This window comes from Erythrolamprus reginae, chromosome 6 (genome assembly GCF_031021105.1).
Source record: "Erythrolamprus reginae isolate rEryReg1 chromosome 6, rEryReg1.hap1, whole genome shotgun sequence".
Classification (NCBI taxonomy): domain Eukaryota; kingdom Metazoa; phylum Chordata; class Lepidosauria; order Squamata; family Dipsadidae; genus Erythrolamprus; species Erythrolamprus reginae.
The window spans coordinates 15,807,283-15,825,682 of NC_091955.1; the positions used below are offsets into that span (position 1 = coordinate 15,807,283).

Consider the following 18,400-nt stretch of genomic DNA (forward strand, 5'->3'; position numbering starts at 1 on the left):
TCTATCTTGCTTCTTCCTCTCCCACACTCTTCCTTCCTCTCTCATCTCTTTCTTTCCTTCTCTCTCTTTCTCGATCTCTCCCCCTCTTGCTGGCGAGCGGCGGGCGGCGGGCGGGCGGGCGAGCGGGGGCATCAGCGAGGAGCCGGGGTTTCCCCTTTGCGTGGGCGGCGGGGAAACCCCGATCTTCGTCTGCTCGCTGCTGTTGCGCTGCCGAGCAGATCAGCTGCTGGGCGGCCGCAGCAGCAGCGAGCAGACGAAGATCGGGGTTTCCCTGCCGCCCACGCAAAGGGGAAAGCCCGATTCGGCTCCTTGCTGCTGCCGCCGAGCAGATCACTGCTGGGCGGCCGCAGCAGCAGCGAGCAGACGAAGATCGGGGTTTCCCCGCCGCCCACGCAAACTCCACCATCTGCGCATGCGCGGCCATGGAAAAAGGGCGCGCATGCGCAGATGGTGTTTTTACTTCTGCAACCCTACATCGCGAAAAATCGATTATCGTGAGGGGTCTTGGAACGGAAACCTCGGGATAATCGAGGGATCACTGTATATCATATCATCATATCAAAATTACCATATAATGAAGAGCCTTTTTACTGAATATTACTTGAAAGAAAAATCACATTTCTTATTTATTACTTTGGTTCTCTTGGCATATAGTATCTTGGTTTCTTTTATGATTTTCTGCCATGTTATCATTTTCTGTGATTTCAAGAGAGAGAAAGAGAGAGGGGGGGGCGGGAGGGAGAGAGAGAGGGAACATTCATTTGCCTTCTTTTTTCCCTTCGCTGTCTGTAGTTCCGTCTTTTCTCAGCCTTTGCAGTAATAAGGTTTTGAACCCATTGATGTCAATAGCCCCTCATTCTGCTACCTCATTTTGCACATGCATTCTTCACTTCATGCTTCATGGTGTCCCCCTGAAGTCTGGCCAATAGCTGGAGAAGCTACTTTTCCATTGAGATGAGCCAAGGATACATTATAACTGATAAAAGTCAGTGTCTTTTCTATATACCAAATAGTGGAGCTGATAGACTCAGTTTCAGTGGCAGTAAGAACACCACTGGAAGATTTGAAAGACCAGATTAGGAACAGATACTGTATTTTTTTGGAGTATAAGACACACCTTTTTCCTCCCTAAAAAGCTGAAAATGCAGGTGTGTCTTATACTCTCTATGGGGTTTTTTTTGAAGCTTTTCCCCCCCAGTCCTAACTAGGTGCTAACAATCTTCCCAGCTCTTACCTTGCAGGTTCTTTCATTGTTACTCTTTGCAAAAAATGTTTTCCAAGCCCTAAGTCTTTGCAGGGGTTTTTTTATTGCTCTACTTGCTCTGAATGTTTCTTTCCAGCCCTAACCAGGTGCTAACAATGTTCCCAGGTCTTACCCACTTGCAAGCTCTTTCATTGTTACTCTTTGCAAAAAATGTTTTCCAAGCCCTAAGTCCTTGTAGGTTTTTTTCATTGCTCCACTTGCTCTGAATGTTTCTTTCCAGCCCTAACCAGGTGCTAATGATTTTCGCGGCTCTTACTGGCTTGCAAGCTCTTTCATTGTCACTCTCTGTGAATAAGGTTTTTTTAAAGCCCTAACCAGGGGATGAAATAATATGCTGAAGCTGACCAGACCAAGGATGTTAGCCAGGTGAATATCTTGTAGCAGATTCTTTTTCCTATTTTACTCCCCAAAAACTAAGGTGCATCTTATACTCCAAAAATACGGTAATTATGGGGGGAAATTTCTCTGTGGTTGCTAAGAGTTGACACCTACTCTATGGCCAATTTTTAAATGAGGAAATAGCTTCCCCTTCTAATATCCCATCTTCCTCAATTTCACTGAAGGCCCAATTTTCAGAGTGCAACATGGTAAACAAAGTATGTGAAAGAAATAGGAAGTGTAGCCAATCAGCTTTATTCAATCTGTTGTATTTTTCTCTTCCTCTTGCAACTGTCAAACTTCTTCAGGGAGCTGATTACAAAAAAGACCAAACATTCTTTCTCAGCCAGATTTCTCAAGAAGCTTTGCAGAAAACCATTTTTCCTCTTGGAGACTTAACAAAAGACTTTGTGAAGAAGATAGCTGCAGAACACCAGCTTTATCATGTGTTGAAAAAAAAAGAGGCATGGTAACATTTCCTACTCAAAGGATTCAATCACTATGTGGTGGTGGGGGCACAATCAGAACTTAGAACAGTGTTTTTCAATCTTGCACATCCATTTCCCTCTTCATGCTTCATATCTTGGTCCATATGTGGAAGAGCTGCTGTTCCATTAAAATGTGAGGCCTACAACAACCCTACCCCCCAGCCAACAATCACCCAAGTTTGAAAAACCTTGGTTTAGATGCCTTTGCAATCTGGGAATGACCAAGAGTTGTTCTTTTCATTGATCATATTTCTAGATGAAATTACCAATTGTGCCATTTTAATGTTTTGATTGTTTCTAATTCAGACATTAGTTCTGCCATCTTTCATTGCAGGTGAAAGTAGGATAATCTGCTGCTGTGCACATATTTTTCTTTGAACCATCAGCATTTCCTATGGTTCATTTTTCTTAAAGTTCATTTTCTTTAAGATTATTTGTGCATCTGGCATGTTTCTAGATAGGTGGATTTGTAGGTGGGAATAGCTCGAGATAATATATTGTTATTTGAACTTTCAAAATATCTAAAGGGTGACTATCAATTGTGTTTTATTTTAGAGCATGGGCCTCTGTTTTGTTGGTAAAAGGGATTTTTCAGAATTCCTTCTGGAGGTGAGAAATTACTGATTCACAATTTTTATGAACACATGTACATTTTATTTTATCATTCCTTTCAAAGTTACTACTTTTAATGTGATTTAAATTGAGATGATGTTTTCCCCCCCTTGTAGTATCTGCAACCACGTCCAGGAAATTTTAACTCTAATCTGACTTATACAAAGCTTCAAATTCATAAATAGGCTCTAGTTTGTCTACTGTAAAATGCAGGGAAAGGTTTCCTGGTTCCTATCAAACCAGGATATTTGCTATACTGTACCTCTGCTGTCACATTAAACAATAGAAATAAATATGATGATGGATGTACATATGATGGATGTAAATACTAAATAGAAACATAGAAACATAGAAGACTGACGGCAGAAAAAGACCCCATGGTCCATCTAGTCTGCCCTTTTACTATTTCCTGTATTTTATCTTACAATGGATATATGTTTATCCCAGGCATGTTTAAATTCGGTTACTGTGGATTTACCAACCACGTCTGCTGGAAGTTTGTTCCAAGGATCTACTACTCTTTCAGTAAAATAATACTTTCTCATGTTGCCTTTGATCTTTCCCCCAACTAACTTCAGATTGTGTCCCCTTGTTCTTGTGTTCACTTTCCTGTTAAAAACACTTCCCTCCTGAACCCTATTTAACCCTTTAACATATTTAAATGTTTCGATCATGTCCCCCCTTTTCCTTCTGTCTTCCAGACTATACAGATTGAGTTCATTAAGTCTTTCCTGATACGTTTTATACTTAAGACCTTCCACCATTCTTGTAGCCCGTCTTTGGACCCGTTCAATTTTGTCAATATCTTTTTGTAGGTGAGGTCTCCAGAACTGAACACAGTACTCCAAATGTGGTCTCACCAGCGCGCTATATAAGGGGATCACAATCTCCCTCTTCCTGCTTGTTATACCTCTAGCTATGCAGCCAAGCATCCTACTTGCCTTTCCTACCGCCCGACCACACTGCTCACCCATTTTGAGACTGTCAGAAATCACTACCCCTAAATCCTTCTCTTCTGAAGTTTTTGCTAACACAGAACTGCCAATGCAATACTCAGATTTAGGATTCCTTTTCCCCAAGTGCATTATTTTACATTTGGAAACATTAAACTGCAGTTTCCATTGCTTTGACCATTTATCTAGTAACGCTAAATCATTTACCATATTACAGACCCCTCCAGGAATATCAACCCTATTGCACACTTTAGAGTCATCGGCAAATAGAAGAACCAAACTTCAGTCAATTGGGCCATTAATAATATGTTTAGAATATTTAAGTTTCTTATAGTGCAATAGAGAAAAACATTGGGATTATAACAGCTCTTTGACCATTTTTATTATTACTCTCAATTAATTTTTGGAAAAACAATGTAATAGTTTTAATTATTTAATATCTAACATGAGATGTGAAACTATTTTGCAGCGATACCATGGAAGACAGAAAAACATTGGATTCAGAATGTAAAACAATAGATGTTCCTTCCAATGGTAGGTGTTAAAACAATATGTCATACGGTATCTTCTGACATAATTATTCTGTTGTGACTTTACAGAAAGATACAAAAATCAATCTAAGTCCACTTGAAGGTAAGAGAAACAGCTTGACAGATCCATGACATGGATCCTACATGGCATCGGACCAGAATACCTACCGCCTTCTGCCACATAAATCCCAGCGGCCAATTAGGTCCCACAGAGTTGGCCTTCTCCAGGTCCTGTCGACTAAACAATGCCGTCTGGCGGGACCTAGGGGTAGAGCCTTCTCTGTGGTGGCCCTGGCCCTCGAATCAACCTCCCCCCTGGAGATTCAAATTGCCCCCACCCTCCTTGCCTTCTGCAAGATGTTAAAGACGCATTTATGCCACCAGGCATGGGGGGACTAATCCTCTTTCCCCCCCTCCCCCATCTCTCTGACCCTAGCATTTGAGAATGGTGTGATTGTGTAGAATTGAATGTTTTTTAGTAATAATGGGTTTTTAAATTAGTTTTAATATTGGATTTGTATTATATTGTATTTTGTTGCTGCTGTGAGCCGCTCCAAATCCTTGGAGATAATAAATTATTATTATTATTATTAATAATAATAATAATTATGATGATGATAACAGGGTAGTTTCTTCCAGGGTGTCCTTTTCTGCACCCAGGACATCCCATTACATCTATTATTAATTTGTTTGTTTGTTTGTTTGTTTGCTTGTTTGATTGATTTTTATGCCGCCCTTCTCCTTAGACTCAGGGCAGCTTACAACATGTTAGCAATAGCACTTTTTAACAGAGCCAGCATATTGCCCCCACAATCCGGGTCCTCGTTTTACCCACTTCGGAAGGATGGAAGGCCAAGTCAACCTTGAGCCGGTGATGAGATTTGAACCGCTGATCTACAGTCAGCTTCAGTGGCCTGCAGTACAGCACTCTACCTGCTGCACCACCCCAGCTCATTTATTGATCAGCTTGCAAATTCTTACATCACTATCTGCCAGAAACACAAAGAAAATGTCCGCTAGTCCCTGACTTAAAACAGTTCATTTAGTGCATGTTAAAAGTTACAACGACACTGGAGAAAGTGACCTATGACTGTTTTTCACACTTTATGACTGTTGCAGCTTCCCCATGGTGACATGATCAAAATTTAGATGCTTGGCAACTGACTCACATTTAGGAAAGTTGCAGTATTCCGGGGTCATGTGATCACCTTTTGCAACCTTTTGACAAGCAAGGTCAATGGGAAAGCCATATTAATTTTACAAACAATTCACTTAAATATGGCAAGAAAAATTGTAAAATGGGGCATAGTTCCCTCTAAGCTGAGCAGTGAGCCATCGCTCACTTAAAAATCATCATCAACTCAGAGTTTTCCAAACCTGCCCAGAAGCCGAGAGGGAAAGAGTGAGACGAAGGAGAGAGAGAGGAAGAGAGGAAGAGAGAGAAACAGATAGAAAAAAGAGAGGAAGGAAAAGAGAAAGAAAAAGAATGGGAGTAAGGAAGAAAGAAAGAAAATAAAAATCTAGTTTGAAACTAGCTCAACTATTTAAGTGGCATTTTGATATTGATAGAGTTGCCCTGTTATGAGCTCACTGTTATAGACACACAGTACAGTATTTTATTTTGAAATTCTCTGAGTCAAAACAGGGTGGGTTTTTTATTTGTTTGTTTGTTTATTTATTTATTTATTATTTCTGTGCCGCCCAGTCCCAAAGGGACTGCCGCTCAGACACTATACTTTTCCGTCCACCCCAAAAAAAAATTAGAGGGAACACTGAAATGGGGCAAAACTCAACAAATTTCTCAATTAACAACATAAATTTTGGACTCAATTACGGTCATAAGTTGAGTATCATGTTTAAAATCCCTAATGAAAATAACCAAAGATAATTTTATTTCTTATCATTACTTTTGCTTATGGTTAAAGCTAATGTTTTAACCAAGCCATTTGCTATATGTAGACACTTCCTGCATTGAAATTTTTTTAGGATATAAGTTCAAAAGAAGCTGACTTGCTAACAAATATCTTTCCTATTATAAATGCTATTAACATAGGTTCCACACCAATTAGTAACGCGTTCGTTCGACTAATATGAATAAATAAAGAGATGTTCCTATCCTGTGAATATCTGTTAAGCAGAGTCAATCCAGTAAACTGAAAGTTCATGAAACCAATGCCTGTTTGAGGCAATATGGTACAATAATTTGAAGGGGTGCTGAATAATAATTTGGTTCCTGTAGGAAAAAAAATGAATCCCAGGTATGTTTGTTTATTAAATTTATATGCCACCCATCTCACTAACCATTATAAATGTTACAATAGTAATGTATGATGTACTATTGCAATTTCAGATTTTCACCTCCTGACTGAAGAAAAATTTGATTTTGACCTTTCACTATCTCCCACAAGGTAAAATTAGCATTAAAATCAAGGTGCATTAAGAATGGAGAGAAGTATGTGGACCTGACTTAATTTCTCTCCGTTATAGTGGAAATGAAGATGAAGTTTTTATTGGACCAGTGGGCCATAAAGAAAAATGCATTGCTGTGCGCCTTGAATCCCACGGAGAAAGTCAAATTCGATCACATGCACATGACCTCCCTTGGAGCCCTCCTGCAGGAGATAAATTTGTGGAAATATTTAAAGAAGCTCACTTGCTAGCTCTGCAGCTTACTATTCGTCTGAAGGAGGAAAAGACAGCGATTGTTGAAAAGTTTGTGAAAGAATCAAAGTCAAAACTGAAAATCTTTGAAAAAGGAATAGGGGCAGATAAAATTCCAACAAACACTAGAAGAGAGACATACTGTCTTTGCGAAAGCCCAAGCAAACAACTTCAGAAGGGTTTACGGCAACCTGTCGCAATAATGGACAGCCCACGTTCTCCCCAAGTGTCTCTAAATGCCCCAAGTCCTGCTAAAACAGACAAGTTACCTAAAATGGACACTGTATCCTCACCCCAAGCAAAGAATAACACAAGCCTTAAAAAAAGCAAATTTCAGACTGTAAAAGCATCATCTGCACTTAGAAATAACAACTACTTAGTAGCAGGCGAGGTAAAGGTTTTTATTTTGTATTATACCTAAGCTTTCAGTTGTGTCATGATATTACAATCTAATTCTAAGTAGAATAGAATTTTTCTGTCTACTTGGTATGTAAATCTGTGAGTTTGTTGATATTTTATGTTTCTGTTTTTGAGAAAGCATGTAGCTCTGTGCTCCTGATTTTTAAGGTTATTGTTTGAATCTGAAACATTTGTGTATTTCCTGGATTGGTCAGAATGTTAGTTGAAAGTGATGAGTATTGGTAGATATAGATTGAGGCTAGGATAATTTATTAAGAAATGGTGTAGAGTTTGCTTAGGCGGGAGGTGATGGCCTACTAGGTGACCTACAAGATCCCTTTCAACTCTCTTAATCTAAGAATCTTATTGCTTATTTAAGTGCCTAATGTTTAAGAGCCGTGGTAGCATAGTGGATAGAATGCAGTACTGCAGGCTACTTCTGCTGACTGCCGGCTGCCAGCAGTTCAACAGTTTGAGTCTCACCTGCTCAAGGTTGACTCAGCTTTCCATCATTCTGAGATTGGGAAGGGGCAATATGCTGACACTAATCCACTTAGAGAAGGATGTAAAGCACTGTGAAGTGGTATATAAGTCTAATTGTTATTGCTAATGGTGTTACTGCAAAAATGCATTTAGCCTGACATTTGAATTAGAACCTTTGAACAGGAGGGGAGAGCAAAACTTTAAAGATGCCAAGTAAGAGAGTTACATGAGAGAACCTGAGGCTTTTGAAGATGGTTTATCAGTTGTTTCCCCAATTTCTTGAAATATGGTTAGTTCTGCTTTAACATAAATAGACCTTCAAAGGTTGTAGTTCAAACCTTTTTGGTGTGCCTGGATATGAAACATGACTATGAACTGGTATGCCATTTTGAATGAGTCAGCAGCGGAAAGGAGCTTTGTCTACATAAGAAGAGACATTGCAAAGCAGAAGACCTGCCTTTTAAATTCAAAGTCATTCCAAAGTCTGACCAGGTCACACCGTTATCTTAAGACTTAAATGAATGTTTTAATTCATGCTGATTCATTGTGAAGTATTCAGTATTACTTGAGAAAAATGCTTTTCAATATACTGTACTCTACACTTCCAACTGTATTTCAGACAGTTGTATACTTTGGAGAGTACGGAGAGCGTAAATGAATTGGATTTCATAATATTGGAATGTTTAATATTTGCATTCTAATAACATATCACTTGATCCCCTTAACTAATAGGCTGATTATAGTTTGATGGCAAAACTATTCAAGATAGTTTTCATTTAATAGAAATAACATGAGATTTTTGTATTCTGATATTTATTTGTTTTACAAATATTTCAAATCCAAATCTTGCAGCCCAAGCAAGGAAAATTGCCTAGTTCTTCCAACAAGATTTACTCGAACAGTATGGGATCATCTGAAGATTTGCTCTCTGACAAATCAAGCATAGCTTCAGATGCAGGAGAATTGTCATTTTCTACCAGTTCATCCATGCCAAGCAAGAGAACTCTCCCTACTCCCAGCAAGGTGAATACTTTTTAATCAATCCATTTGGATGTTCAAATACATGTCATTTCAGTATTTTATCTGAAAGTACTTTTTCCATGATTTAAACTTTTAACATAACAAGTTAATTAAAAAATACATTTTAACTAGTGTATCTTTGAGAACTGTTTTGATTTTCTCCCATGCAATGTATCAAGATGAGAAAATTGATACAGAAATGTAATTTGCGAAGAAGCAAGTTCTGTCTAATTTGACCTTATTTTTCATACTAAACAGAAGAAAATCCATATGCTATTAATGAAGCAGTACCCAATCTTTCTGCCTCTGTGGACCACCATTGTGGGAAAGGAGGGGCATGGTTTTGCACATGCATTACTTGCCTGGTCTGGTTCCCAACGGACCCGGCACTGGGTCACAGACCAAAGGTTAGGGACCTCTACTATAATGGAATGGAAGAGATAGCCATGTACTTACAATTGCAGTTATTCAGGTAGAGAGATGCAATTTGATGAGAAAAAAAATTCAAAGCATAATGGCCAGAATAATATACCTGATTGTATTTTTTTAGCATACAGCCAAATAATTTATCATTGTCTTTACAGTTGGAAATGAAAACGAGACAACCGAAACCTACTAATGTTCATAGGGGAAGAAATACTTCATCTTCCTCCTCTATTTCCAGCATAAATTCAAGTTTCAATTCAAGTCTGTCAATTTCTCCTAAAAGTGGAAGTGGTAATTATTCAGTTGTAGTTTGATTCTAGTGCATAGCATGGAATGGGAACTGTGACTTAATGAAAACATGTTCAAGTAGTCAGAGTTGCACACTGAGTGGGGAAGGGGAAGGCAGGAGCCACAGCTATTCATAGAAGACAAAACTGCATTAAAGTACAATGACAGTGATGCTTCTCTTGAGTAAATTCTTCAACAGCACAAGCATCTTAGCAGCATTTTAAAAGTGTGAAATTTAATAGCAAATGCTTTTAAATATGTTAAAACTGATTGTAAATGTATCAGAACATAAAAGACAAGTACAATAAATTACAGTGGTACACCTACTTAAGAACCTAATTTATTCCGTGACCAGGTTCTTAAGTAGAAACGTTTGTAAGTAGAAGAAATTTTTCCCATAGGAATCAATGTAAAAGAAATAAAAGCTCGGAATTTGGGTGGGAGGAGGAGGAGGAAGAAGAGGAGGAGGACAGTCGCTGCCAAAGGAAGAAGGTGAGGTGAGGGGAATAAAAAAAATCCCAACTTTAAGGCTTAAAAAAAAAAGAAGGACTCTGAGGCGGCGAGGAGGAGCACGTGCCTCCCATACACCCGGTGCAAAGCTGCCTCCCATACACTGCACCAGAGAGAGAAAACCAGGGGGAATGGCAGGAAGCTGGCCAGGTCTTCGTGCCGCTCTCAAGTTTCCTGGGAAATTTTTCCGGCCTTGGGTTTTAAGTAGAAAATGGTTCTTAAGAAGAGGCAAAAAAATCTTAAACACCCGGTTCTTATCTAGAAAAGTTCTTAAGTAGAGGCGTTCTTAAGTAGAGGTACCAGTGTACTGCTCTATCAAATAAATATCTCTAAGAATTATACAGATCTGAGTCTGAATTGCTCCTATCTGGTTTGATTCATGGGTAATGATGTCTTTAAAATGTGTTGATTAATATTCTAATTAAGTAAGAACAATGACTTGTATGTTCATAGCAAGACAAAGCTAGGTTCAGATGCTATTTTAAGACATAAATAAACTTGGTGACCCAGATGGATAATACGTGTGAAATAAAGGAAGTAATCTTATTTTCTTATATGGCTTCAGATTCCTTTGTGACAGTAGCATCCTCCTGGATTGCTCCAGTGGTTGGGGTGAAGGGTATTGGGGTACAGTAACTCTAGTCCAGCCAAAGTGATCACTTATAAAATAATATATGTCTGGGGACATATGGAATGCTGTTATCTATTTTTCATTTTTGCATGCAGCATCATGACAAATATCTGCTAGTAGGGATACAGTTTGCACAAGGAGCGCACATTGTTTTTGTGATTTTATATACAGTGGTACCTCTACCTAAGAACGCCTCTATTTACGAACTTTTCTAGATAAGAACTGGGTGTTCAGGATTTTTTTGCCTCTTCTCAAGAACTATTTTCCACTTACAAACCCGAGCCTTCGAAACTGTAACCGGAAAAGGCAGGGAGAAGCCTCCATGGGACCTCTCTAGGAATTGCCTGGGAGGGAACAGGGCCGGGAAAGGTGGAGAGAAGCCTCCGTGGGGCCTCTCTAGGAATCAACTGGGAGGAAACGGCCTCCACCCTCCCTGTGGTTTCCCCAATTGCACACATTATTTGCTTTTACATTGATTCCTATGGGAAAAATTACTTCTTCTTACAAACTTTTCTACTTAAGAACCTGGTCACGGAACGAATTAAGTTCGTAAGTAGAGGTACCACTGTACAAACATGTTTTTTGCTATCCGGAATATAAGGTTATTGTAATGGACTGGTGCCTATTTTTGTGATATTAAAAAAAAAAGCTTGATTACAATTATGATAATGCAGTCTGTACTGTCTTATTTCCTAGTCAGAACAAGGCACTCTTCTGTAACAAGCAAGATTTCCATAGTTAAACCTATAAGAGGATTTTCAGTGAATGCTGCCCACTCTGATGCATCTGGAAAACAACCCACAACCAAATGTGCTAAAGGAAATCCTGTGAATATACCCAAATATAAAGCTACCCTGAAATCTGAGAGTGCAGGCAGTAATCTGCAGAAAAGTTTAGATTCTGGTCTTCAGAAAGTATTATCAAAAAACATATCAGGAAATGCAAATACAAGTTCAAATTTCAAACTTAACTCTAAAGCAGCAGCTCCAAACCTAAAGCGAGGTAAGGAAATTAATCTTAATGCATTAAATTATGCTAACTTTTGGAGAATGTTGATTCTGCGCTTAACATGCCATTGTACACGCTGGCAAAAAAAGAGATTAGAATTACATTCAGCAATTGAATATGTATCGAAGAAAATTAATGTGAACACTTCAACTGTATTTTCTGCTTATTTTTTTTTTCTTCAGAAAATGAAGTCGCCAGAGTATTGCAATCAAATCCAGTATTATCCAGTAGCAATATTAAAAGGTAAATTTCTAAATGATGATAGCTACTGTTTTCCACTTCAATTGTTAGTCTTCATTGAACTGTTCTATAACATAGGTGGAACCAACTCCCCCCCAGAGATTAGAATAGCCCCCACCCTTCTTGCCTTTCGTAAGCTTCTTAAAACCCACCTCTGTCGTCAGGCATGGGGGAACTGAGATATTCTTTCCCCCTAGGCTTCTACAATTTATGTATGGTATGTTTGTATGTATGATTGGTTTTAAAATAAGGGTTTTTAGCTGTTTTAGTATTGGTTTGTCGCATGTTGTTTTTACCACTGTTGTTAGCCGCCCCGAGTCTATGGAGAGGGGCGGCATACAAATCCAATAAATAAATAATAAATAGGTGAACTTTCATAGAATCCAAATTGTTTAATTTCCTGTGAAAACAAATGAAGACACTGTCAAGCTATCCTGCAGTGTTATAATATCCATATATTTAGATAATTTCCATGCTTGCAATTTGCAGAGAGAACTGTAAGCTTGTCAGAAATTTCAGAGGATGGTAATAAATGGGCTAGGCAATTGGCAAGCTTTAGGTTTGCCTGTTAAATAATTGTTAAGCTTAATTATAAAGTACAGGTGACTTGGAACCCTATAAAATACAGGTGGTCCTTGCTGACCGACCCTTTGTGCTGCAACCATTCAAACTTACAATGTTGCTAAACAAGAGTTACTTAGTCCTCATAGTTGTGGCCATCACAGCATCTCCATGATTGTGATCTGGACGCTCAGCAAATGGCTCATGATTACAATGTCACAGTATCCCATGATCACTGATCACCATTTGTGACTTTCCTGCCAGTTTCTAACAGGCAAACAAGCCAGGAAGAGTTTGCAAATGGCAAGCATGGGATACTGTGACTGCATGGGATTTGCCCATCTGGAAATGCTGGAACTGCCTTCACAAGTTGACGTGGTGGTCACATGACACAATACCTTAGAACTGCATCATTTATTGTTGTAATTCCCAGTCCGAATCACTATCAATAAAACAAGGACTGTCTATGTCTATTGTGATAAGTTATCCTCCTAATACTTGGACGTAACATGAATAAGCTACCAAAAATAAGGACTCTTAGTTGAAATTTTAGGGTTCTAAATTTGTTATGTTTTCTTAATTTCTGTAGCAATGCTCCATTTTCCACACCTGTCAAACAATTAGAAAGAAATGTATTAAAATCCTGCTCTGCTGCGAAGCAGACTCCTGACAGAAGGAATTCTATATTGCCTATCTATGTTGGTCGAAGTATCTCAGGAATTTCAACACTGACCCCCAAATCAGTGCCCAGAAAAATGTCATCCCCTAATTGTTTAGCTCTTCGACAAGTCTCCAGTGTATCTTTTAAAAAGACTGCGGGAATCAGGTATGTCTTCTGCCATTTTTCCTTATCTTTGCAATTATTGTTTATTAATATACCCTTGGCGGGACCAGATTAGAAAATTACACCATGAGTTCTGATCCTGTCTTGCCTATAAAAGCCAGTCATCCTCTCTCAGCCCAATTCACCTCATAGGGTTGTTGCGGAGAAAATAGAAGAAGAAAAATGTGTTGAATGTGTTTGCTATCTTATTTGTAAAAAAATTAAGGTGGAAAATAAATAAGTTATAAAGTTGATTATCTACCCCCAAAGGGGATTCTGGCTCAAATCTTGACTTGAATGTTGAGTGCAAGTTTAGCTCTTCTAGAGAAAACTACAAGGTTTCAGCATGGAATTCTCTGTACCAATAAAGGAGAATATTTGTAGGTCAGGGTTGAAATGAAGGGTCCTTGGTGCTCTTTTGAGCTTCTCTGTTTTTGTGCAGATATTTCGTTGCCCTATCTAGGTAACATCATCAGTGGTCATAAAGAGTGCTGTTTGCTCAGTTTATATTCTGGTGTCTTGCCTATCTCTGTGGGTGCAATTGGTCTTTGGCAGGGGTAGGCAAAGTTGGCTCTTCTACGACTTGTGGACTTCAACTCCCAGAATTCCTGAACCAGTCATGTCAACTCAGGAATTCTGGGAGTTGAAGTCCACAAGTCATAGAGCCAACTTTGCCTACCCCTGGTCTTAGGGATTCTTTGGTTGGGCTCTTTACCAATTCTTGTTCTGAAAGAAAAGGAAAGGAAACACATCCCAGAAAAAGTGCAGGGTTTTCTATGATATGCTATACTGGTATCCATCAACTGAATGCATTGGAATTATTCAGCTTATCAATTAGTATACTGTGATGTATTACAATACAGTTATGATTTCTATTGGTTGTGACTGATGTTGTACAAATGATGTAACTATTTATTTACAACAACAATGTATTTCTACGAGAAGCTGTCTTTTTACTGTACAGTATTATAAAGAAAATATGGATCCATGAGTTTTAAGGATTTTGCAAAAGATACATTACCTATTGAAACAAAAATCTTACTGTATCTTAACTATTTTAGTGTAAGTTTTAAGGACAGTCAATTTCTCATGTAATTTTGTTTTCCTGTGAGATTGAGGTAAAGAAACAATTGCAAATACAGTGATCCCTCGATTTGCGCGTTCTCGATTAGCGCGAAACGCTGCAACGCGGTTTTTCAAAAAATATTAATTAAAAAAATAAAATATTAAAAAATAAAAAATAAGTCCACGCTAGTTCTCTCTCTCTTTCTCTCCCTGTTGCAGGCGTGGTATATGAGAGAGAAAGAGAGAGGCAGAGGTCGGGCGCATTACCGGGAGGTGGAGGCGGCGTGGGGACGCTGGGTGCCGGGGACTCCGAGGAGGGGGTGGACGTTTGTTCCCTGAATGGAGACCGCCGGCCGCTCAATCGGGCCGGCAGGGAACAGAATGGAGCCTTCCGCGGCGGGGCTGGTAAGGGGGGGGAGCCGAGGGGGGAGCCGAGCCCAGCCCCGTGGCATTCGCTTTCCTCCCGCCGGCAACGGAGTCCGGCGCTGGGGCCATGCGGGGCCGCTCATCCAGGGGGGCGTGTGTGGACTGGCAAGCGGCAAGCGGCAAGTGATCTGGCGGGAAGACCAAGGGAAGGTTCCTTCAGCCGCCCAACACCTGATCCGCTCCGCAGCGCGGCAGCAGCGAGGAGCCGAAGATGGGGTTTCCCCTTTGCCTTTACCCCATCTTCGGCTCCTCGCTGCTTCCGCGCTGCGGAGCAGATCAGCTGTTGGGCGGCTGAAGGAATCTTCCCTTGGTCTTCCCCGCCGCCCACACGCAAACTCCACCATCTGCGCATGTGCGGCCATGAAAAAAATGGCGCACATGCGCAGATGGTGGTTTTACTTCCGCATCCAATATAACGCGGAAATCGGTTAGCGCGGGAGGTCTTGGAACGTAACCCCCGCGCTAACCGAGAGATCACTGTACTGAATAGAAATACAGTGATACCTTGTCTTACGAACTTAATTGGTTCCGGGAGGAGGTTCGTAAGGTGAAAGATTTGTAAGATGAAACAGTGTTTCCCATAGGAATCAATGGAAAACCGATTAATGCACGCAAGCCCAAAATTTACCCCTTTTTCAAGCCAAAGCGCATGTTTTTGCGATGCTGTAGGGAAATCCCAGGATTGCAAAAACGGGCGCTTCGCTTGCAACGGAAGTCCGGAGGTAAGGCATCCCAGCGGCGGTGGCGGGTTCATAAGGTGAAAAAAGTTCGTAAGAAGAGGCAAAAAAATACCAAACCACGGGTTCGTATCTCGAAAAATTCGTATGACGAGGGGTTCGTATGACGAGGTACCACTGTAAATGATTGCAGGGTTGGAATTCTGAATAAAGATGGTTTTTTCACTGTTTCTACCTAGTTCTAAATGTGTGACTAAGAACAAGACACGGATGTCTTCAAGCACATCTTCAACAGAAGGAGACTTATCTCCACCAAGAATTATACCTATTGCGCTTACATTTTCACCAGATAAATCTTCTATCAAAATAGAACAAGACATTATTAAAAAGGGGGAAACAGGAGAAGTAATTCTAGCTAAGGAGGTAAGTTTATCTGTCATGTCAAAATACAAACCATGTATTTCAGTAAAAATTAATGTTGCAACTACTGTACTGCTTTTAACAGAATTGGAAAGATGCTATCACCCCCTAGTGTACTTATTATGGTAATATTTTATACTAGGAAGGCTTTTATGGTATTTCAAAAATGAAGGGTTTTATTGGTTTTGCTTTTAAATGTGCTTTGCAGATCCATCTCTCCTGAAAATATTATAAATGCAATTCTTTCAAATGTTGGTTACAGTAATAGTCCATCAGTGCCTGCCATCCATACTTTGACATACCGTAAATATTCTTGTTAAGAGTGTCAGTTTTTAGCAAAGGTGGGTTGGGAACTTATTTACACTGATGGCTTAAGGGGACATTTGAATTAGATCACACAAGCTCTAAAATTAAAGGTTGTTTGAAGAAGCAGAATATCAAATATTTAGGTATTGTATTTTGGGAGGTGGGAGTACAAGATATGTATCTGACATTCTGCATTTTTGATAGTATTAAAACACTTTTTTAGGACTTGTTGATAGAATTTGAAACAGATAAAACACCAGTTGCCACCCAGGAATGTGAAAACAAACCTCTCATTGATCTTAACACTCCTGAAATAACTAAACCCTCTCCTTTGAAACCTACAGGGCAGGTAAGGTTATTTTTATCTCACTCTCAATACTGTTTGTAAGTGTGTGTTGATGATAAAGTTTAATTGCGTATATTTTACATTTAGAGGCACTCAACTATATATTTTAAGCTTTGTCCAATCTGATGTTATATATATTTCATGTAATATTAGAAAATTTAACCTCAAAATTCTGCCAAAAGCTGGCATTAATAAGCTATATAATATTTGAATTGGGTGCAATTGGTTGTAATCAAAACTGCACTGTTAATGTAGATTTGCTAACAGATTGGGTTCTTTATATTTCCAAGAATGTAAAAGTTGTGCTTAGTCAATGTTTTAATTATATATTTTCTACTTCTAGCTAATAGATCTGAGCTCTCCTTTGATCAAACTAAGTCCTGAAGGAAATAAAGAAAATTTACCTCTTCTGAAATTCTGATTTTTAAATAATGGTTTTTAAACTTGTAAAAGTCTAGAGTTAAGCAACTAATAGTTCACTGGAAAAGAGTGAAAAATGGTTCACTGGAAAAAAGACATTAAAATCGGGAACTTGAAATGTTGATATATTGATTCCACTGTTTCATAATTACTGCAAAATATTCAGAGTCTCTGAAGACAATCACAATTCAATATCTGTAAGAATGGCAAATTCTTAAATGCAGAACTATTTATGGCAGGACAGAATGTGTGTCTGACTTTTCCTTTATAGTCAACAACTACGTATGCAAAAAGGAATGAGTTCTCCAAAATTTTATTTTATTCATTAATTTGAATAATTCAATACAAAACTGCAGTATACTGTCCCAAAGTACCTTCAATCGTGTTTCAGTTTTTAAAATTATATTCACCTGTCTGGCTAAAAAATGTAGTTAGCAGCAACTGGCTGCTGCTAACTGGGCGTTAGACCCAAACCTTCCATTTCTAACTGGCTTGTCAAGGCAATTCATGTTAGAAAAGTAGTTTGCCTCATAAAATTCCTTATAGCATGAATAATACAAAAATTTTGAAACAAAACGACCATCACATTTCTTTATCTTATTGCAACAACTCAGATGTAGGTGAAGTTTTGTCCTATAACAAAAAATCGGAGTTGCATATTTTGTTCTCATCATCAAAAGGAAAGAAATGATAACATAAAATACTATTAAGTCATTTCTCTGTTTTTTGAAGTATTTTTTTTTTTAGAGCAATTTTGGTAGCCAATCTCTGCTATGTTTGACCCATTTCTCCCCCCCCCCCTTCACAAGAACGGAGAAATTGGATGAGAGATTACAGAACAGTAAGCAGGCACACAATAGGAAAAATACTACTGCCTAGTGTACTTGTGGCTCTCAGCTCTGGAATCAATGCATTGCAGTGTATATTCTCAACACTCTTGTGATCCCTTCCTCTCCACATTTTCCAGTCTGCATTGTGTGTGTGTGTGTGTGTTACCTACTTCTTCCAACAGGATTTATTCAAATAGTATGGGATCATCTGAAGATTTGCTCTCTGACAAATCAAGCATAGCTTCAGATGCAGGAGAATTATCGTTTTCTACCAGTTCAGACTGTTATGCTGCTTTCCCAAACCTGTCAGTGATATCAGGGTAGCTGCCCAGCAAAATCAGATTTCCCATTTCTCTGCATGGCCTCCCATCATTTTTTCATATGGATACATTAAAACATGTTGAGCTCGGAACAGATTTTGAAATGTGTTGGGCACAGTGGAAAAGGCTAGCAGGAAAGACGGAGAGACTAATTGATGCCCAGGTGAGAGTGGCTGTAGAGGACAAGGGCCCTAGGTCACACCTGCACCAACTTCGGGCAGTTATAAAGCATCAGGCCGAACCCATTTCTGGTGAAAGGGATGAAAAATCATTAGGTAACAAGGGAAAAAAGGATACACGGCACCTTTACATTAA

At 39.2% G+C, this 18,400-nt stretch overlaps 1 protein-coding gene across 2 annotated transcripts; it reads left to right on the forward strand.

The window, feature by feature from the left end:
- Positions 1-1,869: 1,869 nt before the first annotated feature.
- Positions 1,870-17,043, forward strand: LOC139169336 (G2 and S phase-expressed protein 1-like). 2 transcript variants are annotated; one of them, XM_070755335.1, is made up of 13 exons: positions 1,870-2,106; positions 2,686-2,739; positions 4,165-4,229; positions 6,576-6,633; positions 6,713-7,277; positions 8,621-8,791; positions 9,373-9,505; positions 11,340-11,645; positions 11,834-11,894; positions 13,042-13,278; positions 15,683-15,866; positions 16,393-16,518; positions 16,859-17,043. In XM_070755335.1, the coding sequence occupies exons 3-13, from the start codon at positions 4,172-4,174 to the stop codon at positions 16,934-16,936; spliced, it is 1,977 nt and encodes a 658-aa protein (XP_070611436.1). In that variant the 5' UTR covers positions 1,870-2,106; positions 2,686-2,739; positions 4,165-4,171; the 3' UTR covers positions 16,937-17,043. The 2 variants fall into 2 exon arrangements, with proteins under 2 accessions (XP_070611436.1, XP_070611437.1); XM_070755336.1 differs by having other exon boundaries at positions 1,921-2,111.
- The last annotated feature ends 1,357 nt before the right edge of the window (positions 17,044-18,400 follow it).

What these genes read in the sequence shown, in the direction of transcription:
- LOC139169336 (XM_070755335.1), top strand. Translation starts at nt 4,172, where the DNA reads ATGGAAGACAGAAAAACATTGGATTCAGAATGTAAAACAATAGATGTT. An exon ending in TTCTCCTAAAAGTGGAAGTG is followed by an intron (nt 9,506 to 11,339) that starts GTAATTATTCAG and finishes CTTATTTCCTAG; the next exon opens with TCAGAACAAGGCACTCTTCT. An exon ending in AGCTCCAAACCTAAAGCGAG is followed by an intron (nt 11,646 to 11,833) that starts GTAAGGAAATTA and finishes TTTTTTCTTCAG; the next exon opens with AAAATGAAGTCGCCAGAGTA.